Here is a 23,390-nt window from a genome sequence, read left to right as displayed (position 1 = left end):
CCTCTATGCTGGGAGCTTGGTTTTCCACAGAGAGTTTGCAGGCTCAGGCTCTGTATTAAGAACAAAGATTTCCCCTTGGAGTGCAAGACAAGTTTTTAGAGCATATGAAAGCTTTCAAGTTCCTGAGTACACCTGTGAGTTGAAGGCACATTTCAAGAACACACAAGCTTGTACTTGATGGCAAAGCCTGACTGGCACTTCAGGGCTGCTTTGCTGTGTGTGATCAGTCTGACAGCCCCCCCAGCTCTGCACACACAGCTTGGCACACACAAATACCAGCTCCAACTGTTTGTTCATCTCCACTAGGCACAGACCTTCCCAGTCAAGCATTCATGTTAGAACTGAAGGGTGAGATAATGACAGAGGAATCTTCCACATGTCCTCACAGTTGTTGCAGTTTAAACCTTTGGATGAAAATATTTTGGGGCTGATAATTGCCTTGAAGCAGGACAGCAGTTCAGTAACACAGACAACAGGCAGTGACTAATAATGTCACTGAATAAATACAGTAATCTTATTTGTATTCGTTTTTATTTTTATGAAATATCCATTAGACATTGCTAAACCTTTTATTTTTTCTACACCAACATCTCTAACTTACCAGAGCACCTGCTTGTAATTCCATGAAGAGATGGATGGTTACATAATACCTGTGCTTGTTCCCAGACACTAGAGGCAAAGAGGCAGTCAAAATACTCTTTAAAATATTAAATTGAAAGTCAATGGAACCTTAGACATTTCTGAACATGAGGCATAAGCTTTCCAGACATGTTGAGGACGAGATAAAACTGTACCTTGTGCTTCTGCAAGGAGATATAGAGAAGATCCTCTCCATCTTCTCCACTCATAGGGAAATTAAAAGGGAGACAACATTTCTACAGAGTCAATGTATAAATTTTTGCTTTCCAGGATTTTAACTCTGGCCAATTCTTGAAACTCTTATTTACCATCTCCTCAGTCCTACAGCAGGAAAATTCATGCTGAATCTTAGGCAAAGTTGACTATCAATTCTAGATTTGGTCCCTTGGGAATAGCACTAGAGGCAAAAATTTTACACTCAGTGTATTTCATCCATTGTCTTGTTACCAAGTGGCAGCAGTTTTTGTGGGAATCATTAAAAGCTCCCCTTGTTATGTAGAGCACTATTGATATTTGAACTCTCAGGGGGAGTAACCTCTGTCTCTATCCAAAAAGTATCAGATAAAAATAAACACACACAACATTGCTCAGCAAAGAACAAGTGCATTAATTACAATTCATTAGTCTGAGTTACTCAAACATTAGTGGTGTGTATTGAGTCCCGTGTAGGAGTATGGTGACAGGAAAGGTGAGACAAAAGACAGGAAAACATGTAGGAATCTGTCATATACAGTTTTTGTTATAATAATACATTGTGCACATTATTCTTTTCATCTGAGAATGTCAAAGCTCATTTTAAAAATCTGGTTAAATGTAAAAAGCTCTGTGAGGAAAGTAATTCTTTTACTGGTAGGTGAACTGAATGCCAGAGTCATTCAGAGTTATTGCTCATTAGAGCCAGCAATGGAACTCAGGAACAGAGCTGGTCTCCAACTTCAGCTACATAAAATGCTGCAGGAGTTGCCAACTATGATCTGTGAGTGGAATTTGGTTAATTGTGTCAATCTGTAGGAACAGTTCTTATTTTTTAGTATTACCATAGTTCTGAGAGTCCTGCAACTGTAATCCCTGCCTGTGAGGTTCTACCTGCACACACAGCAAAGAGTGGTTCTGGCTTGGAAGAAAAGTAAAGTCTTTCAGGACATGGTTTGACAAACGAATTTTTGGTAAAAGCTCCTACTTAGGCATTCGCCACCACACATTCCTCCCCTCTTCCCCTTTACATTGTTCCTGCATTGTGCCAGTGATTTTCTTTTTGTGTGTGTTTAATTGAATCTGAATCTGATTTCAATTAGACATAGTCCCCACAACCCTTTTTTTTTTTTTAAACTCAGACTAGTACTCTGATCTGGTTCCCTGGTGCAGATGCAGGAACAACGTTACATGAGAGTCTCTTGAAGACAGGAATGAAAGTGAGGAACACACTGCACAAATTCAACTTAGCAGAGGTGTTTGTCAAACTGTGCCCTTAACTGAGCCCAACCATGACAAGGTTCTAACTGCAACTGGTGTGAAAAAACAGCAATTTACGTTTGTAAGGTTTTTTTTTTTTTAATTAACAAACAAATGGAATATATCAGTAAACAAAAGAACAGCTCTGCCACCTCAGGTGATACTGCAAAAATTTTCAGAGTGGAAACTGAGGTCATTGACAAAACATCTTCCTTTCCCCTTTGGAGTCAAAACTAATGTCTCTCAGAAACACACAAAGGAAATAACCTTTAAACTCCATGTTTGTTTTTGCAGTGGCATGACTGGAAAATAATTTCATCTGCCTTTGTAAAGGGGGGGTGGGGTGGTATAAAACGAAGTGGAGACCATTTCCCTCCCACCACAGCCGTACATCTATTATCTGACTCACCACTTCTGGGACTCCTTCTGGCAGCTCTGGTTTTATTGCACTGAAAACTCAAACCTATGAAAATATTCCCTATTTTCAGGTTTACTTTGTTCACTGCTTTGTTCAGGTCAGTATTCCTTCCTTTAGGGGTCTGGAACTCGACATTCAGCAAGGGCTGGATGTTGCTGTTTTTAAGCCTTGAGAGAAGGACCAGCTCACTGGAAGGAAGGGGGGAGGGAAAGGAAGGGGGAGGAGAGTCCATATCTGAAGAGAGACTCCAGACTGGAGAAATTTTACTGACATCCATTCAGTTTCCAGCGGGGTCTCCTTCAAGGGCTTTCACTGAGCTCCCAAAGCCCCTGCAATTCTCAGCAGCATTTACATGCAACGTTTCCCTCTGGGAGCTAAGGTATAACTGTACTCCTGGATAATAATCACAAAGAATACCACCAGACTCCCATTGAAATGTCAACCAGCCACTACCGTTGTAGAGAGTAACAAAGAGATGCTAATATAATTAATTATGAAGCCTCAGTACCCTCATTAACACATCTTTAGTGCCTAGATCTTTGAAAATCAGCTGTATAAAGTGACTGTCAGAGTTAATTCCTTATAAATTGCCTCCTGTCACATGCCAGCACTGCAGCAAGATCTCTCAGACCTTGATGCTAAGAAATTGTGGGTTTCTAAAAGTTCTGATGCAGTTTTATTGGTGTTATTAAAGGTGTAAGCTGTTGCATAAGCAGTTTGTCAGGCTAGAGTAGAGAAAAATAAAAATGCCTTTAGTCAGCCCAGCTTACACAGTTGGTGGCATAAATAGGAAAAGTTTCAGTCAATTAAATGGAAAATTAAGGACAAAAGAAAAGAACAGGAATGAAAGGTGTCACATAATTTGGCATTTAAATGTTTCCGGACCTTTTTTTAAATGTGAGGACTGCAGCCAGTTTATAGCTCTCCCTCCTACTGCTGCCTTTACGACAGCATTCCAGCTCCAGGCCTCATTCCAGAGCATCTTCCTTCCCCTCCTCTCCCGCTCACAAATATATATTTCAATAGGCTTAGGCTACATCGAGTTCCAAAACCAGCATGTAATTGGTGCAATTGTCTTTTACACTTCTCCAGAGAGAGCCACATTCATGCTGCTTAAGCCCTGTTTTGTCATGTTTTCCCTTTTTCTTTTTTGTTGTTTCTTCCAAGCTGGACTGGGATCAGTACTTGTGTTGGGAACCCTACATATATACTGAAAAAAGAAGTTAGAGAAACAAGCTGTATGGGTGGTTCATTCTGTTATTTCTCAGAACCAGACTGTCACTCTGCTACAAGATAAAGGGAGACGATAAAAAGAAAGTGATCATTACAAATCACTTGGCATTTTCTGTGAGCAGTTAAAACACTTGCACTGACATATCCAATTTGTCTGTACAAGATACTCTGCCTCCCTTCATCTTCCATGTGCTTTTGAGAAGGTGATAATTCTGCAGTGCATAACTTTGTAAAGTTATCTCTCTGTGCTTGTATAATACGTTCCAGGATTCTTTGTAATCTCTGTTATACTTGGGATAAAAAAAATCAAATGAGATATTTTTATTTGCCATTTAAGAAGTGGCTTTCACACTAAGTGCTTTTGCTGGTCTAGCTAATCTGGCAATATGCAAACTCTCTAAATGGAGGTGAAATTTATATCAGTAAAAGGAGTCCTTGCAAATCTGTCTTTCCTGCTGCATTAGCTAACATGGTAGGAACATTATTTCATTCTCCACTCTTAAATTACACATCCATACCCCAGTAAAACTAAGATGTATTACTGAACATTTGGTGTTCATAGAAATAATATCTCAGAAATTAAAGTGGCATTTATTTGCTTGAAATTAAATAAATAGAGATTTCTGAAGAGCCACCCAGAATTACCATGCAAATTCTGCTGGTACCAAGTGGAATGTAACAACTTATTCTGAATGTCCTGTTTTGAAACCACACTTTTGCCAAGGAAAGCCAGTTCTGTTTAGAGGATTAATATCTGTCCACATTGCTTTCTAATATAGCCACTGGCTTCAAACATAGCAGTTAAAATTCCAACAACTGTTTGAGATACTACAGATTCAACATGAGTTGATGAAGTGATGTGCAGAACAGATAACTAATTTTTAGTCATGCATGGTTACTGAATATGGGATTAATTTAAGGGATCTCTGTTTTCTTTCATGCTGTCAGCACTGCAAAGGGTCAGGTGCCTTTGAGGAGTGGCACAGCAGATTGTACCTTCATTTCTGAGATGAGATGCTGGACATGCTGCTACGAACCCAGCAGGAACTAGAGGCTGCTGAGACCAAAAGGAGAGAGCCACTGCCTGTCACCTTGTTGACAGCAGCAATCCCCTGCCCAAGGCAGAGACTCCCAGCTGCCCCTGAGCTCAGAGCACCGTGGCAGCCAGGACTGAGGATCCTGAGCCTTTCACAGATGCCTCTTTGGACAATCCATGGCACTCGGCGCCGTGCCAGCTCTGCTTGCCACTGCTGGCAGTGCCTTTGTGCCCCTGTGGCTGTAACTTGCTGCCACCTGCCACAGAGCTTCCCCCTGCTCCTTCCTGGGCTGCTTACACTTGACTAAAATCCTTGTCTTGTTATTAATCATGAAGGAATGAATAGGGGATAAACAATACATGTACAGGGCAAGAAACCACAGCCATATTTATAAGGAACCCCCGACTAATTCTGCAAAGCACAGTAGGTCATGATTTTAATGGAGATGGATTCTTTTGGTAATGTATCCTGTCTTTTGGTATAACAGGACTTCAGAAGCAAGCTGATGTTTTCTGCTAACAAGGAAAAATAGGTTTTCAAAGCAAAAAGGGCACAGCATTTGCAGGGACATTTAGGAGAAGGGACAGGGAAAAGGAGGTCACAAATTAGAGAAAATGCATGAGCCTGTTACAGATGGCACTGGAAAAGAAATAACTGGGGGATTCCCACAGCTTGAAGTAACACAGAGTCCACATGAGGACGTGAACCCTCATCAAGCTACTGAGCACCTGGTGGGGTAAATGGACATGGGTTCAACACTGACAGTTGTGGGGACGTCACTTCCCTCAAGATTTGGTGAATTTTAAAATCATCAATTTCTAACAAAAAATAAATATAGGAGTAACTGATCAGATATTGTCCACAGTCAAATAACAAGCACAAAATGTCAGCAAAAAAGCCACTTCAAAGTCCAGGTTACATCCTTTGGTTAATGCAAAGGCAATAGCTCAGGTAGCCAGGCCTCAGGCAGATCACATCTGAACCCTTGGGCTGTTCAGCAGTGCACGGGTAGGATGGGAACCATCAGGGAAGAGCATTAGGTCTTGCTGGCTATGGAAGCTGGAGAAACAAGTGGGTTCTGGAGTGACAATTCTTTGAAACAAACCCTTGCTGTAGGTTGAAGAGTTTTGTTTGTTGGCTGTTTGCTATGAATAAATGAGAATACACATGAAGTTCTGTTCCTCTGAACAGTCATCAAACACCAAAGGCAAAACCTTCGATCCCCTGTCGAGCCACTCCCTGCCAGACCAAGTCCAAGAACTCCCTCACGGCCGGGTTGATCTGTGCTTGTTGTTTTATTCTTTTAGTGCATGTTTGGGGTGGAAGGCATGGAGGGGAAGGTGTAAAAGGAGAAGGCTCAGTTACGACTCTCCATTTTCGGGTACAATCTCCTGTTTCGCCTCTCTGGAGCCTCAACAGAACTGAATAGTTGCATTTATCACAAATCGAGGGCAGCGACTGCACCCACTAGCGGGGGAATTTTTACCGAGACGCAGCTCCGAGTATTTTTTTGCTCAGGTCACAGCGATCGCACGCTAGCGTGCAGCTTTTTTCTGATTTTTCTCCCCCTCGCTTTCGTTTTTGTTTTCGCTTTACCTCAACCTTCTCTTGTTTTTTTGATGCTGATTTGCTCCATTATGTAAAAGTGAAAACTTCCTACACTTTGTCTCATGAAACCGGGAGGAAAAAGCACAGATCAGCCCAGTAAAAGCAGCCACTTAAAAGAGACTGGGTAGCCTCAGGCAAGTAACAGCCCTCCCCCACTCATCCCCGATTTTGCCTTATTTCTGATGATGTGAAGACAAAAACATCCATATATCTGATACTGCCAGGCCAGGGGGAAAAAAAAAGCAGCGTAAGATTTCTTGAAATACCTTTGATATATTGAAACCCCAGAGAAACTGGAATAAAGGATCAAAGTGCAGTTACTTACAAGAGTCCTTGTCTGGAGCTGTTTGCTCCTTTCGCATCCTCAGGGAGGAAAAAGCCCGGACATGCACCACGATACAGGGAACATGTTCTACATTTGCAGAACTTTGCATACTACTGGCTAAAAAAATGGATTAATTTCTGTCTGTTTCACATACCTAAATTCCAGTTTTCTTATCTCTCTGCCATCTCAAAAACCCACAAACTTTTCTCCTTAAGTCCCCCCTGACAAGTTATTTAAAGTTTTTAAATTGCAGTTTGTGCTTAGCATTTTTATGATTATGCAGCCTGTATATTAATTCACACTCACAATATTTACTCCTCTACTAAAGAGTAATATGCCTTGGCAGTTCTAATCATAGCAATTAAAGATAATTTATTGATGACTGAAGATTATCTATTTATAGAGGATAAATCTTAAATATTAAGACCCTCTTAAGAAAACTATTCTGCTATTGGGTTCAAATATTTAGTATCACATGAAAAGCTGCCCCTTGCAGTGACCCAAAGCCAGGAGCCTGCCTGCAGAAGTGAGCTGGGAAAGTGCTCAGTTACATCCAAGATGGTCTCTGACTGCCATTGCTTGTGCTTCCAGATGAACCAGCTGCTGCTGGAGATGCCAAGCTTGAACTTTGGAAATTCAGATTAACTCTGTGTTGATGAGAGAGAGATGACAGGGCTAAAAGGGCCATCAGTTCAGCCCAAGACTGTTTATGCTTTTATGTTCTTGTCTCTTCTATGGGGTATCGTGATGGTCCACTCCAGCCAGGATTTGAAATTCTAGAGGATTCAGTTCCATTGAGACTTTTTGCTTTTGAAGAAGGGACCACTGAACCTCCTTCTGCTCCAGTTTCACTGTCTGTAAATTGGCTATAAGAGTTCTTTACCATTCGTTTTAGGGACTCTTACTTCACTGTTAATTGTGTAGTACTTTAAATTCCTCAGCAGAACCATTGCACTCAGCTGTGATATAAAAGGACTCACACGTGCTCAAGAGGTGAAAGCACTACAATCGTTCTGCTGAGCTCCTGCTCTGTATCCTGCAGCCTTGATTCCTCCACACAGGCCAGACTCCTTCCCAGCAACAGCCGGAATAACTCCACTGAAGTTGGTGCATCTGTGCCTGCTTATGCCAGCACTAAATTTAGCCTGTGCATTCATCATCAAGTTGTTCCAATGAGTTAGTTAGAAAAAATCTCCAAGCAGAGTCATTCCTGTTAGGAATAACCACTTAAGCTCCAGCACCAGTCCGTGTCCCTGCGGACAGGAGCAGCACGGGTTATCCGGGTGCAGGGGCCGGTGCCCGGGTACCGGAGCAGCCCCGCGGGCGTGCAGCCAGCCCGGCCACACAGCAACTCAGCCTGGGCACCAACTACCCTCATTCCCCCATCAACACCAACCACGGCAGCGAGCAGAGCAACGAGCCAGAGCACACCCCGGGCACTAAGTGTATTCCATTCCCGGGCAACCACACAGTGACAGCCAATAGAGCTTCCCTCACAAGGCGGCCCAGTCCCCGCTCTCCACCCCGCTCGGCTTTGTCGCCCCCTCCGCGCCGCCATCTTAACTCTTGGCACCCCGCGCCCTTCGCCTGCGCTGCCACCCGTGCCCGCAGCGGGACCAGCGGGGCCCCAGCGCAGCTACGGCGGGAGCGACCGAAGGGGAAGAAGCAGCCTCAGCCAGACCCAAGGATCTAACGGCGGTGCCGGGATAGGCCGCACCGCTCTCCCACACGGAGCCACCGCCCGCCCAGCCCCGCCGCCCCGCGCCCTTCCCCAACATGGCCCCGCCCGGCTCACTTTACCGCTCGCAGGCCGGCGGGCTCGGCGCTCGGGTGACGTCACCGCGCGCCCGTTTCCATGGGAACCGGAGGCGCGGGCGGCGGGAGCGCCACGGGCCGGGATTGCCGGGACCGACCCCCGATCCCCCGGGACCGCCGGGCCCTCTCCGGCCCCGGCATGTTCGCGGACAGGACGGCACCCGGTGCCGACGTGCAGTCGCTGTGGAGGAGCGCCCGGAGCGCGCGCTGCGAGGCGGTGAGAGACCCCCGGGGCGGCCCCGCTCCCGCTCTTGTACCGCCGAGCCGGGCAGGGGGCGGCTGTCAAGGCTGCGCCTTCCCCGGACCTTCAGGGATAGTGCCCCGACTCGCCCCATCCCTGTTCGTCCGCGACCCCCCCGCAGGTCCCGGGGCTCCAGCGCGGCCCGGGACCGAGCCCTCCCGCTCCGGTAGTTGTTGGCACCGTGCGGGCCCTGTGCCCGCCCGCCGGCTCTGTCCCCACAGCGTTGTGCTGATTTAGCCCCGCAGTTTGAGAGCTGTTAATGCTGCGCTGTCACCGTGTGCGCTGCTCGCTCCTCGCTCTGGAGCTCGCTGCCTTCTTGCCTTCGCCCGTCCTTCCCATTCCATGCTTTAGAGCAGTGCCTGGGTCTGGCATTCGGGCATCTGTGCCTCCGATCAGATTATGGGAAGGTCACAAACACATCACCAACACCTGGGCAGGTACGGAGGTACCTCGTGTACCAGAGGGGCTGGAATGTCTCCGTGAAACGGCAGGAAGGGGAAGGTGCTTTGAATGCCTTGTGCAACACTTGTTTTTCTGCTTAGACTATAGACTGTCTGTCTTCTTTTACTAGAAAACTTGCCAGACTGGGAAAATTTCAACAGCAGAAGCTGCAGCACAGTCTCATACAGCCCGAGATGCTGCAGTGCAGACAGAACAGAGCAAAGATGCTGTCCAAGACTTCCAGCAAGAAGTCCAAGTAGATTACACTGGGCTTCTGTCATTCCTTCAGAGAGTGGAGGATGCTGTTATCAAAGAACTAAATAAAAACTGGAAAAGTCATGCCTTTGATGGCTTTGAAGTGAACTGGACAGATCAGGATGAAACAGTAAGTGACAAACTTCAGGTCATTGTCCAAGCAGAGTTCAGTTACTCTAAGTTGTTAGTCCTTATTGCTGTGATTGTTCTTACCAGGTTCTAATAATTAAACATTACCAGTTGGGCTGCCTTGGGTTTTTTTTCAGCTTTCTCCTTGCTTGGTAAAACTGTTCTTCCTGCTGGTGACTGGGCTGTAGCAGCAGTGAGAGGAGGAAGCCTGCAGTTGGTGTAGCTTTTCTTCAGCCCCTTCAGAGCACTTCAGCCTAGCAGGGATCTAGGAACAGTTGCAGTCAGTGAGTTGGCAGCTCTGCCTGCTTAGGTTTGTTTAGTGCATGGTGCTCAGGAATGGAAGCAATTTGTATCAGTACATGTTGGGACTGGCATTTTCAAACTGTTACTTGTGAAGCTCAGTGAGTGCCAGACTCACACCTGTAAATTCTTAGGCACAGCCTTCCAGAGCTGTGCACTCTCTGAGAGGTTGTTTGAGTGACAGTTGTGTTGTGGGTTTGTTTCCCAACAGGAATTCAACAACCTTTTCACATAAATTCTTGGACTGAGGAAAACCCACACTGTAACCCCACAATCACACCAGGGGTGGGCACAGATCTCATTTCTCTCTGTTCAGAGATTGTTGCCTCAGTGCTTGGATTTGATCTCTTCCAGGTGTTGTGTTTGCATACATTGTCATACCCAGAGGCTCAGGATCAGAACCTGCAGGTCACTGGTGTGTCATGGAATGCCACAGGATCTGTCATTGCATGTTCCTACGGCCGGTGAGTGCCCTGAGGGATTTGGGAGTGCAGCTGAGGCTCATGTGATGGCTCAGGCTGACCTGAGGTCTAGAAATGTTTGCTTTCTCTGTAGTAATAAACTGACATATATATCTATATCCACTCCTTATGCAAGTTAAATTATTAATCTTCAAAGTAACAAAATCTCAGGCAAGTCCTGAATTAATCTTTTATTTCTTCTACCTTCCCCCCACCCTGAAAACGGATACATGATCTTACTGATTTGTTTCTAGGTAGGTTCTGTTTGAAAGATGTAAAGAGCAGATGCATTTGCAAATATCTGTAGGTGAGGTTTGGGAGAATGCACTTTATCTTCTCTGAGATCATGATGTTTAATGTGGTCTCTGAGCACCCTGGATGAACCTGGCACCTGTTCATGCATGTGCTTGGTGCCATGGACATGTTATAACACGTTTAAGGATTTCTGAAATAAGGGTTTCACAAATCATTTATCTAATCCATTAATTTCTGTAGCAGCTCCCTCTTTCTTGGCCCTGCTTCTATCCTTATGGTTTTTTTTTAATGTTCCTCTTTCCTTACATTAAAAGCCCCAGCAAAAAGGGTTTCCATGAGAGAATGCATAAGGAAGAGTAAAACAGGGCAAACCTGTATGTTAGTTGCTCCTTCTGTTCTCTCTACAACTGTTTGCAGATGAGGATGTGGGTTTTGTGTCTGTGGGTACCCTCAGCAGAATTCCTTCCATGAACTTTCCATATGCACCCTTTTGATTGTTCCATTATTTGAATGGTGAGTAGGTCTTGGAGTAGGGAAATTGTACCCAAAATTTACTGGCTGCACTTTGAGGTAAGCACAGACATGTTCCCTGTCACATCCTGCATAAACCAGCCCCCAGAGAAGTTCCATCCCCTCAGGATCCCTTCATGATGGGACCCAAAGCAGCACATTGAGGTGTCCATGGGGAATCTCAGAGCTCTGCTGGACTGGAATCCTCTGGAACACACAAAGCAAGATGCAGCTTTTTTGTTTTTCAGGTTGGACGATGGGGACTGGAGCACAGAGAAATCCTATGTTTGTACCTGGAATCTGGACAGAAGAGGGTTGAATCCACAGCACCCTGACCTGGTGGTGGATGTTCCCAGTTCTGTCATGTGCCTGGCTTTCCATCCCTCCCAGCCATCGCTGATAGCTGGTGGGTTGTTCTTACCTCAGACCGTGCTTAAACATACCCTTTTCTCCTGCAACCTGGATCCTTTGTTTTCTCTCTCTGAGCCCAGCCTCAGATCTCCTGTGAAGGAGCAGCATTGCAGCTCCTCAAACTGAGGAACTAATGCCCACCAACACAGATAAGTGCACTACTACATCTGAACTGGGATTTGCTGCTTCTTCAGTGACACCTGCCTTTATATCCCCTTCTCAGAGAGAGGTGACAGAAGGAAATCCAGCTCTGGCTGTAAGGGAATAAACTTATTTCAGCAGAGCAATATTCATTTACACCAGAACTGGCTGTGCCCTGCACAGAACTGCCCAACCTTGCTGGTGGGTCTGTTTCCACCATTGCTCCATTTGTTCTGAGCTGTCAGACCTTAGATGTTTTGTATTTGTCCTTTCAGGTGGCCTGTTCAGTGGGGAGTTGGTGGTGTGGGACACCAGCAGGACAGAAGACCCTGTGATCTGGAGGACAGGGATGACAGATGACACCCACACTGACCCAGTCTATCAGGTAACAGAGAGCACTGACAGCACACAGGGCTGGGGCAGGTGAGAGTTGCACTGCTTTGTGTCATCCCTTTGGTTCCCATCCACAGCCACGCAGTTCACAGACATTTCAGCAGTTATATTCTTTTTTGGTTGGCTCTTTTTCCCCAAATCTAGTTCCTGAACAGACAGCCTGTAAAAAATAACTTCACTGTCCGGGTTAAATGAAAAGCAGGATGATTCCCAGACTATAATTGTTTATTAAGGGAGATGCAACCAGTGATACTTGGAGTGGTTTAAAAACACAAATAGAAAAGTGTCCCTGATCCTTCAATGCTTAAAGCCACATGCTTTAAGGGAATTTACAAGCATGTCATCCAGTCTGGCTTCCTAAGGATTTTGCCCTTCTGGGGCCTTGTGACTCTGGACATTCTGTGTATTTTTCCCATCTACTACTCAGGAAAATGCTGTTGTTTAGAGCTGGGTGAAAGTGCCATAAATGCCTGTCCCAAAAGTGAGGGCAGGTGAACCATAGAAACTGCAATGGAGATTCAGCCCTGAACACTGGATGTGTTTTAGTCTGTGCCAGCTCCCAGCAGAAGCTTGTTTGCTACCAGGCTGGTGCCTGGCTCTGCTCCTGTGCCACCACAGGCTGCATGGGCTGGGCAGTTGTGACAGTCCCCGTTGTCCTGAGCTCTTGGCATTTGGAACAGGTTCACTGGTTACCTGACACCAGGCACAGAAACCACGCCCGGCTGATGAGTGTGGGGACGGATGGGAAGATCCTCGTGTGGAGGGAGGAGCGGGACGGGCGGCTCGCCTTAGCTGAAGGATTTGCCATCGTGGCTCAGCAGATCCCTCGCAGCACTTGGCTGAAGAAGGTGAGTTCAGCAGCTCAAAGTGTGCCCTTTGCATAAAAACACTCTGAACCCTGGAGCCCAAGTGTCAGAGGAAATGCCCCTTCTGAACAAGCACACCCTTGATCCACAGCTCCTTTGCCATACAGAAATCTTTCTTAGAAAACTGACAACAGCTGAAGTTTTGCCATGCTCTAAGGAGAAGTTGCCAGGATAGAGAACTTGCCTGTAACGTTAATTCATGTGAACCCATTTGTAGGAAGGATTCAGTGCTACAAACACGGAGCTGTCACAAGCTGTGCTGTGAACAGCCCGCTGGGCCCCCAGCAGGCCCTGCCCGCCTGTGCCTCTCTGGGGAGCCCCAGCTCACACCAGCTCTGTCTCTCTCTGCCCAGGTGGCCTGGGGAGAGGCAGCCGTGGGGGTGACCTCGCTGTCCTTCTCACCCTTCCATGCCGGTGTGTTCGTTGTGGGTGTGGAGGGCGGGTATTGCCTGCGGTGCTCCGCCTCGGCGCAGGGCCCGGCCCTCCCGCGGCCGCGCGGCTCCGTTCCCCTCAGGGCGCCGGCAGAGCTCGCCTTCTCCCCTCACGCTGGGCCCGTCTACTCCGTGAACTGCTCGCCCTTCCACAGGCAAGTGCTGCATGCGGAACACGATCACTGCCTGGCTCTAAACACAAAATAGCCCCTGGGGTGTGTTACATGTTCCAAAAAAGGGTCATCTAGCAGAGAAAAAACATCCATTGGCTCTAGTGAAGCTGCCTGCTGGACTGTGCTGCATGTGGGCACATGAGCAACATTAGCACCCTTCTCTAGATCATCCTGTTTGTTACAATTAATACTCAATTTAAAGCCAAGGAGATGAAAAAGTCCTTCATTTGGGCAGATCACTAAGTATCTTACTGAAGATTTTTCTGTCATCAGTAGCTGCCAGAATTTAAATGAGAAGCTCCCATCTCTGCCAGCAATTCACCCACCATCCGTGGAGGCCCCAAACCCTGTTTGTGTGAAACATGCTGACAGCCCAGGTTTGTATTTGATTTGCATGAGACGAGCCCAGCTCGAACAATGCCCAGCTCTAGATCAGCAGTTCTCAGGCAGCCCTGGGCCACAACCCATCGGCGGTCAATACAAGCCCTCATTAAGCTTAATTGAGGGCAGTAACAAACAGCCCACAGCACAGCCTGGCAATTGCTGCTTTAGGAGACATGGACCTTTACAACGCAGGAATATTGTCCGAGGTCATGCTCCTCGACTGATTTCTGTTCTTTATCGTTAGCAATAAAACAAAACGAGCTGTTTCTTGCTTCCTCTCTCCCCCAGGAACCTCTTTCTGAGCTGTGGGACCGACGGACAAGTTCACTTGCACTCAATGTTGCAGACACAACCCCTCTTTGCTCTACAGTTATCAAAGAAATACCTGTTCAGTGTACGCTGGTCTCCAGTTCGACCACTGGTTTTTGCAGCTGCATCTGGGGAAGGCAAGTAACTGCAGGTGCCTCCTCTTGAACATAAAATTAAGAGTGTTCTGGTATTAGTTAGTCAGGTCGATTGTACTGATTAGCAGATCCCACACAGCACAGAGCAGTAGCCACTGTTTCACTGTGTAATTAGTACAAAGGAGTAATTTCTAACTTTAACAAGGTGAACCAGCATTTACTTTTCACTTCTGAATGTACCTTTAAATCTGTTGCCACATCATTCACAGGAATACAGCACAGCAAGATCACTGCGGCTAAATCTATCTCCAGTTTGTTTTTGACATCTACTTCCAGAACTAATGGCTTAAAATGAAAACTTTTTCCTTAGAAAATTGCCCAAACATATTTGAGTCAAAGAATGGAGATTTCACAGAATTTGGCAAGCTGGTTTCAGGTTTCTGACAGTAGAACAAATCCATGCTGCCTGCAGTAATGTCAGCTGTCTATCACAGCCTAGACACCCATCAGCAGGGGAAACAGGTTAAAAATAACACTCAGTGTCAGACTGAGCAGATACTCACCTGCTGTTAGGTAAGATGTCTGTTGCCATGAAGCTGCAATGAATGTCTGTGTCTGCAGGAGAGGTGCACCTGCTTGACCTGGGGAGGAGCACGCAGAAGCCCACCGTGTCCCTGAAGCAGTCTGTGAGTGACTGCCCCGTGTATTGTTTGGAATTCAACACCAAGCACACGCGGCTCCTGGCAGCAGGGGATGCTGCAGGGACGGTCAAAGTCTGGCAGCTGAGCTCCGACTTCACTGAGCAGGGACCAAGGGAAATGAGTCACCTGGAGCAGCTGGCAAGTGAGATCATGGACTGAAGGAGCAGCACAACAGCTGTGTGGAGCTTGTAACTGCCCTGACTCCAGGGACAATTCCCCACTCACCTGTTCCAGTGTTGGCCTGGAAAACACAGGTAACCAACAGCTGGAGTTGCCTCCACATAAGAGTTAAATTTGCATTTAACCATTAAACACAAAAGTATGTGGTTCGACCAGTAACTTTTATTGAAGCACACTGCAACATGTTTCTTTTCCCTAAGAGTTTTAAGCTAAGCACTTGAAGGTTACATCATAAAGTAACATTGATTATTGTAGAGCACAAAGAGAGAGAGACACATGCAGAGCTACAGTCAGCAAACGTGAGCATGTCCTTTGCATCTTTCGGTGCTAGTGTTTCAGATCAATTCACAAAGAGTGAACGTGTAAATTCTATGTAGTCGTAGGCAGCAGGCAGTTCCCTGCCCTTGCCATCCATGTAGGGTTTCATGTGGGAGATGCAATAATCGGCCTGTTCCCGGGTCAGGTTCTGAAAGAGAGACAGAGTGGGGGTGAGAGCGCTCTGGGGCTGCCAAGGGCCATTGACAGGCAGCCCTCCCATTCCCGGGGCAGAAAGCAGAGCAGCACAACTACGCTCAGCATGGAAATGCTCTGGCTGTTGGCACTGTTTGGTTAAGGGTTGGAAGGCCTGACCAGAGTCTTCCCACCGAACAGAAGACTGAGCAGGTAACTGGGACAAGGAAGCACTGCAAACTCTTTATTTCCCTGCCAGCTGGTGGTATTCAGACAGGAAAAACTTGCTGTTTTGGCAGGGCAGTGAAAGGGAGGAGATGTTCATACTGTCTAAACTTAGGCTCAAGCTCTTCCTTTGAATTGCTGTCTGGAGAAACACCCCCCATCTAATTTCCCAAATGATGGGAGGGAAGTTCTGAGGACAGTGCGCTCCCTTCCAGGCCTTTAAGTAGCTCTTGTTTTATTCAACCTGAGCAGTTCTTTTCCTCTTCCTCTATAGAGCCAAGAAAACAGCTGAGTAGGACTGTCACACAATTTCTGTGTTTGCTGCAGAGGATCCCTGGCAGGGTCAGAACTGACTCAGCCCCAGTGACATGAGCCTTGAAGCCACTAGTGCTGGCCTTTATCTGTGAACAAAAGTCTTGTGTGTTCCTCCCTGGGGTCAACAACCAGCACTTACCTGGTAGAGCTCCTCCTTGGTCACGTAGGGCTTCCCCTCGGAGCTGAGGGCGCGGAAAGCGCTCTCGATCTCCTCGCTGGATTTCACGTTCTCCGTTTCCCGGCTGATCATGAAGGCCATGTACTCCTGCAGCGAGACGTGTCCATCCCTGCCAGAGAAACAGTGTGAGCACCCCGAGCACAGCACTGCCAGGCCCTCCAGAGAGGGGCTGAACTGTTCTGAAAGGAGTGAAAGTCTTAACGCAGGAGACTCAACACCAGATCATTCCCTCCAAGTGAATTTCTTCTTTACAAACGTCAGTCTTGCCTTCCTTAAGGCTTTCACATGAGTGACTGTAAAAACAGCCTGTGAAGGACCTTCCAGCCAACTCCCCAGCCAATACCTCCATGCATTTTGCAGTACAGAAAGGTCCAACTCACATACCTGTTGGGATCTACAGTGTCAAGAATAGACTCAAACTCAGGGTCTGGCTCTCCTTCCTCAACCATGGGCAGATCGTAGCCGAGAGAGCGCAAGCAAGACTTAAACTCCTGGTGGTTGAGTCGTCCAGATTTGTCCTTGTCAAAGTGCCTAAAAACATAAAACCAGAACCCACATGTGTCAGTTGAGTCCCATGAGCTGTAAAGTGAGCTGAAAACTAGATCAAGGTTATAACCAGCCCCTGTTCTGTACAAATGAGTTTGTATCAATAAACAGTTCTGTCTAGCGTACATGAAAAATATGCACAAATTCTTAACTTTGCTTAAAAATCACCCCTTCCCCACAAAAAAAAACTCAGCTGTATTCTCAGTTGGCACTGCCAGCAGCAGGGGCTGCAGGCTGTTGCCCTCTGGCAAAGAATGGAGCAGCTCAGCACAAAGTGGGGCAGACAAAAAAGGAGCCACAAATGGATCTTGCAAATAAGAGCCATCCACGTGCCAGAAATATCTCTCAATCTCTCTGGCCTGTGTTCCTTGCAACTCACTTGAACATCATGCTGAACTCCTTCAGGGCCTCCTCGGTGACTCCAGTGGTGTTCCTGAAAAGGAAGCAGCAAAGCTGAGTAGCAGTTCCTGAGCTGGGGTACTCAGTCCAGCAGCTGCACCACACAGTGAGGACAAAGGAGCAAACAACCATTGCATGTGGGAACACTTGTACACACCAACTCCAGAGAACAAAACTGTGCCACTGAGATCCCACCCTTGCTCATAGCCAACAGGAGCTGTTCCAAAACTGCTCACTTGATGCCTCTGAAGGGAACTGGGAGGTGGTGGGGATGTACAAGCTCACTGCATCCATTGCTGTGAGCACAGGAGACCCTTTAGCACAGACCATGCAAGGCTGGCTGCCGGCATGGGCAGCTCCTGGCTTTCCCCCACCCCAGTCAGACACTTCAAACCACACGTGGGCCAGGCAGTACCGGGCCTGGATCTGCTGCTCCAGGTTGTGTTGCATCCTCATCCCCAGCTGGTCCAGCTGGTCCCACTGCTGTGCCAGCCCCACAGTGCTGTGTTCTGTGTATTTGTTGTCCAGGATAAGTGCTTCTTCCATGGCTGCTCCAAGGTCCTCAATTTTCTTTAGCTGGCTCCTCATAGCTCGGATCTCTTGGTGCTTGCGCTGTGAGAAGGGAGCAAAGAGGAAGGAGAAATCATGGAGCACCAGAAAACCCCAAAACTTTCAAAACTTAGAACAGAGGCTGGCAGGGGAGGAAGGGTTATACTCTTCTTTTTCTCCTAGGACTTTATGTCCATATACTGGGATTTGTAAAGTAAGATTCAGACCAATGTCCATCTGCATGCTCACTATTGGAAACTAGAGCTGGCAAACCAGTTCTGAAGACCAAAAAACTTCTTATTAGGAAATGTGCTAAAAATACTGTATCCTCTCTGCCCTACCCCACCTCCTTTAGGAAAAAGGGAAAAAAATGGAAAACTACATCAGTGTTGTTTATTGGCCGGTGATGAAGTAGGCATCAGATATGTAAACAGATAATCCCAGAGGTCTCTTCAGTATTCTAAATGTCTGAAATCAATTAAGATTTTCCCACACAATTCCATGCATTTCCCTTCTTGCTCTTTGTTCCCAAGCCAGCTGGAAATGCTGTTTTAGCCATAGGTGCACATCACTCACTTTAGTAGCTTCCAGCTGTGACTCCAGCGTTCCCGATTCTTCCACCATACATGACCTAAACGCAGAGAACAACAGTGAGAGAAGGCACTTATCTCATAAAAAAATGGTAGGTGGGGCTTGAAATTAACAGTCCTTCCTTGAAATGAAAAATCCTTTCATATATTTAAACACTGGTTTTGTGTTTTGTTTATTCTGACTCATCCTATTTCAGACTGACACTGTACATTTTGTCTGATTCTTATTTCTGTATATAGTTAATTTCTAGCCCCATTTGAAAGGCAACGTGATCAGCAGCCACACTTCATGCCAGACTCAAAGCACCCGCTTTACTGGACCTCATGGAATTAGAATTTAGTGCAGTCTCACCCCCTGCCCCGTGCCCAGCACACACCACACACACCAACTGCAGGTGAGTCACTGGGGATGGGCTGTATTTGCAGTCAGGTACAGGAGCTCTACCAAGGTGTGTTACAAAGGGGAAAATGAGGGTAAAAAAACATGGTGAGAACTACTGGTTTGGTTGAAAAGTAATCTTAATGTGGCATAATCTTTGCAGAGAGCTACAGACCTCTGCTGCTCAGCAGTGCCTGGTGGAAAGGTGCCTTTCCCACCCCACCTCTCCATGCTGCACCCAGAGCAGCCGAGGTTCAGCCACTCTGCCCAGTGATTTCCACCCTGAGCTTTACATGCAGGTCCCCACAGTGGCCAGGGGCTCTGAGATCTCCTTCATACAGACTAGCTATGGACAGTCTCTGGATGCTCCTTTTCCCCCACCCCAAGATCCCAAGCAATCTCTAAGCAGCCGTGTTTGGGAATCTCTGTCCTTCCAACACGTACGGTGAGAGCTCGCACTGGGTGACCCACACGTGGACAGTGAGTCTGGGTGCTGTGCAGATGGGGTGTCCTCTGACTCTGGGGTATTAAAGTTCCTAAAACCTGAATCTCTGGTATTCCAGTCACTAAAACCAGGTTTTCATCCCCACTGGACTCTGTCTTCCCACATGTTTTTGAGCTTCTTGAGAATGGGGATTTCAAGTGCTGAATCAGTCTGTAGCAATGCAAATGCACCAAACATCTGGGTGTTTCTCACCACAGGGTTAAGGCTCGGACTCAACGCCCGCCTAGAGATGAAGCGCACGCCCAGAGCCTTGAGCAGGAAGCTGGGAACCAACCGTGGAAAGAACCAACAGGGAAACAAAACCTCCAAGCATCTCTAAGCCGTGAAAGTTAGTTGGAAGGAAAGCGAGCCTTGGAATTAACGAGTGCGTTTGAAAACCAAAGTGAGGTAAGAAAATAAGAGGAAAAAACCTTCCAGATAGATCATCCCCAACTTCATACTGATAGACACGAATGACACGACGATATGCTATGCTAGTCAAAGGAAAGAAACCAAGTAAATTCCAAAAAGGAAGAAAGAAAGAACAGAGGAAAGAACACACCAAAACACGGCCACTGCAGTGGAGCCACACTCCAAGCCAGCACTGCCTTGCAGCAAACACAAGCAAGTTCTTAATGAGAGAAAATTATTTAAATGCTGGTTGCACATACACAAAAATAAACCGTTATTATTTTCATGTAAGTCACAAAAAAGTGAGTCTCAGTAAGAGAAACTGAAGTTTTGCAGTTAGCTCATCTACAGATTGTTTAAAAGCATTTTTTTTCCTAAACTCCAAATTGTTCTTCCTCCCTTCCCCAAAGAACACCCATCCCAGGCAGTGCTGGGCACACACAAGCTGCAAAGCAAGGGGTGTGCATGGCAGCTCTTCTGACACTTCCCTGAAGCTCTGCCTTCCCTCTCACCAGGCCAGGCTAAGCACAGCCAGTGCCTCTTGGAACTAAATCCACGTTTTTAATCTATTCACAGAGAATTAGGGACAAATTCTGCCTGGCATATCAGCAGCCCTCTGGTAATTTGTTCAACAAAAGAGCCTGGCATGAGGATCTCTAACTCTGACCCTGCGTCTTTCAGTGAATGGCTCCTTTCTGTTCACTGGTTGTTGGATACCAGAACTAATCTACATCACTACTTAACAAAGGAGCAGGGAATTCAGCATCCATTCCAGGAAAATCTGCTCCCTTCCATTAAACTGTACAACAAAGCCAGGGCAAACTATTTTTATCTGGCAGAACACAAGAGACTGTGATCATTACAGAGCAACTAAGCAGCAGAATTATCTGTGAAGATTCCACCCTTCTATTAGGAAAGGCTTTCTCTTTAGGAGCAAGGCCCTGGCCCCCTCCAGCCCTGTGGCTCACACACAGCCTCTGCCCTGGCCCACAGACTGCTGGCATTTGACATCACATCTTATCACAAAGCTTCCACTGTGCTGAGACTCGTCCTGCTGAAGGAATTTAACTGGGCAGACACATTTGCAGAGGCTTTGGCAGTCTGAAAACATTTAAAGATCTTATTATTCCCTTTCCACTTCCAGACAAATGGCCAGCACACATCCTCATCAGGAACCATTCCTGTGCACACAGAGTGGGCTTAAAACTGCTGGCAAATTCCAACAGCTTCTTGAATTCATGTTGGAAGGTTGGTTTTCTCCTGTCAAGGCTAAAATTTGTGTGGGCCATGGTTCTGCAGCAGATTAAGAGTGAGCAGTTCATAATTGCAAACTACAGGGGTTTAAGATATGTACTATCAGCAAAATGTTTTAGGAATCTTCTCCTTATCAAAACTTTGGAGATTTCATTGTTCTCAGAACAGTTATGGTCAAACGTTTTATTTCACTAGCAAGTCTCTTAAGCTGAAAAACTAGAAATGTCAGAATAGCCTGCCTTTGGAAAGGAGCTACACTCTCACACATCTTCTCAACTTAAGGGCCTTTTCCTGTGCAAGCCCTCAGAGAAAGCAGGAGCAAAAGTCAGGAATTTCATGGTGTGCCAGTGGCTGCCTGTTGTAATTCTGCTTTTGACTAGGAGATTCTTATGTTTCTACTGCTTTATAGCTAACTACTCCAAAGTCTTGTTTCCTGTGTCTGTGCACCTCAGCAAAAGATTGCTCTTTTTAAATAAGAGGGGTTTGAGCACAGCTTTCACAAGCAATGTAACAACAGGAGAAAACACACAGAGCAGAACACATCACCAAAATTTGAAAGATACAAAATTCAATACTAACCCATCTAGCAGGTAAGTCCTGTAGAATGTGAAGATCCAAACATCAGGCAGCAGGACAGAGACAAGACAGTAAGAGAGGGATAGAGATTTGGGTGGGAAGCAAACATCAAAAAGTTAAAAATCATATTTATATTTCATTATTTCATGAAGACACATACAGAACTATTTGTAAACACACAGACAGAGAATCACAGGGTTACAGAGAACAGAACTCACCTCCTCTGACCCCCAACCAGACAGCACTGACTGACTGCAGGCACCTGCAATGCTCAACCTTGAGACTTTTTATTCCTAACACAGTTGTTTTATCTTTACTTCCTCTCCTTAGAGAAAGTTATTATTAGACAGTGGCCCAGGGAAATGATTACAAACTTTTAAGCTCTTTTCACATCTTCTTTCTCTATTTGAACTGCAGTAAGATTCTCAATACACTGTTCAGTACAAAAGGGGAATTAACAGAAATGCCAGTTTGCTTGGAGCTGTTTGTGCTCCACCTCCCCAGCTGTGCTACAGCCTAGTTCAGGAATACCTGGAGAAAAATGAAGTCCTGGATAACTGGAATTACTGCAGGAAAAATAATTCAGAAATAGGAACATTTTAAAAGTCTGCTGTTCCAGGGCTTTCCTTTCCCCTGTAGCTAATGGGTTTCCCTCAAATCCCAACTGCAGGGAATGGACAAGTCCTGATGTGCTGTTTTTCAGTAGGAGACATTTACAAATTTGACAGTCCAAAGAGATGCAGGATGCACACAAGTACTACCTAAGGGATTCTCTAAGGGCAGGTCCTGGAAAGACAAACTGTACCTGGTCTCCTGAATCCACTGATGGAAGGCATTGGCATGCTGAGCAAATTCCTGCCGCAGTTTGTCATTCTCTTCCTGCCTTCGCTGTTCCTTCTGCAGCTCCAGTTCACGTTCCTGAGAAATGAACAACAGTAATTTCAGAGAAATGAAGGGATTGGTCTCATCCTGTAACAGAAAGCAAAAACTAAAAGCACAGTTCTGAGCCTCAAAACAACACTGAGTGCTCGGTGTCCTGGATACCTAGAGAAAAGCATCTCAGGTGGTAATTCAGAACTGAAGTCCTGAGAACTGCAATTGAACCAGCTGCTGGTTCACTGCATAGCAGAGAAGTTAAATTTCTATCACAATTAGGAAGTAAGACACATGCTTTGCCTTTGGAAAACCACGAGAACAACTAACAATTGCACAAGTTTACAGATAACAGCAATTTTTCTTTGCTCACAAATTTTGAGATATTTTGCTGTATTACGGTGACAAACTCTTGTACCCGTTATCTCAGAACAACTTCCTGAGATGACTGAAAGGTCAAAATATGAAGAGACTCTTTCCCTCACTGACTTGCCTTGATAATTTTCTGCAGATTCCTCCAGGTTTCTTCAAGAGCCTCCATAGTGAACCAAGTGTAGGGGTTGGAGGCCACACGGAAGCTCTTGATCTGGCGATCCAGCTCTGCCAGCTGGTTGAAATCAGCTTGGGCAGAACTGAGGGAGGAACGGAAAGCGTCGTGAGCTTCTCTCAGGGCTTTGATTTCCTCCAGGGAGTTGCAGCGCACAGGATCTGTCAGATCCTCCTCAGCATTCTCAAACCAACTGTTGAAGGCAGAGGCCTTCTTTGCAAAGGTCAGGAAGAGATCCTCAACCTTGAAAAGAGAAAAAAATCCAGTTGTTCAATAATGGAAATATTCTGTATGAGCTCATCTGGAATTAACATGCAAGAGTTTGCCTTGCAGAAATTCTTTTGTTAATTCTCCAGGATCTCTAAACTGGTTAGTTGCAAATGTGTATTTTTTAGTGCACAATTAGATTTT

General features: G+C 46.2%; 2 protein-coding genes across 11 annotated transcripts in view; one reads left to right on the top strand and one right to left on the bottom strand.

Annotated features, from left to right (window-relative positions):
• Nucleotides 1-8,530: 8,530 nt before the first annotated feature.
• Nucleotides 8,531-23,202, top strand: DYNC2I2 (dynein 2 intermediate chain 2). 3 transcript variants are annotated; one of them, XR_012583419.1, is made up of 10 exons: nt 8,531-8,744; nt 9,340-9,594; nt 10,248-10,357; nt 11,368-11,525; nt 11,947-12,056; nt 12,745-12,912; nt 13,284-13,516; nt 14,207-14,364; nt 14,944-15,277; nt 16,153-23,202. XR_012583419.1 is itself a non-coding variant. In XM_074556336.1 (9 exons), exons 1-9 carry the CDS (start codon nt 8,568-8,570, stop codon nt 15,180-15,182), a joined length of 1,608 nt encoding a protein of 535 aa, XP_074412437.1. In that variant the 5' UTR covers nt 8,531-8,567; the 3' UTR covers nt 15,183-23,202. The 3 variants fall into 3 exon arrangements, 2 of the variants coding, with proteins under 2 accessions (XP_074412437.1, XP_074412438.1); XM_074556336.1 differs by having other exon boundaries at nt 14,944-23,202; XM_074556337.1 differs by lacking the exon at nt 16,153-23,202 and having other exon boundaries at nt 14,207-14,378; nt 14,944-15,076.
• SPTAN1 (spectrin alpha, non-erythrocytic 1) overlaps nt 15,346-23,390 on the bottom strand; it is a 43,172-nt gene continuing 35,127 nt past the window's right edge. For 4 of the 8 annotated variants that reach the window (XM_014269561.3, XM_074556329.1, XM_074556330.1 and 1 more), the window contains 10 exons: nt 22,926-23,222; nt 22,365-22,477; nt 21,563-21,580; nt 19,750-19,812; nt 18,442-18,496; nt 17,732-17,928; nt 17,297-17,350; nt 16,756-16,902; nt 16,333-16,480; nt 15,346-15,669 (listed from right to left, as the gene is read on the bottom strand). In XM_014269561.3, coding sequence (XP_014125036.2) covers nt 15,544-15,669; nt 16,333-16,480; nt 16,756-16,902; nt 17,297-17,350; nt 17,732-17,928; nt 18,442-18,496; nt 19,750-19,812; nt 21,563-21,580; nt 22,365-22,477; nt 22,926-23,222 — 1,218 coding nt within the window. In that variant the 3' untranslated portion in view covers nt 15,346-15,543. The remainder of the gene's footprint in view (nt 15,670-16,332; nt 16,481-16,755; nt 16,903-17,296; nt 17,351-17,731; nt 17,929-18,441; nt 18,497-19,749; nt 19,813-21,562; nt 21,581-22,364; nt 22,478-22,925; nt 23,223-23,390) is intronic. The other 4 variants (XM_074556331.1, XM_074556333.1, XM_074556334.1 and 1 more) reach the window with 1 other exon arrangement.

Source organism: Zonotrichia albicollis, chromosome 21 (genome assembly GCF_047830755.1).
Source record: "Zonotrichia albicollis isolate bZonAlb1 chromosome 21, bZonAlb1.hap1, whole genome shotgun sequence".
Classification (NCBI taxonomy): Eukaryota; Metazoa; Chordata; class Aves; order Passeriformes; family Passerellidae; genus Zonotrichia; species Zonotrichia albicollis.
The sequence above is the reverse complement of the archived record's forward strand: the minus strand, read 5'-3'. Positions and strand labels throughout refer to the sequence as shown.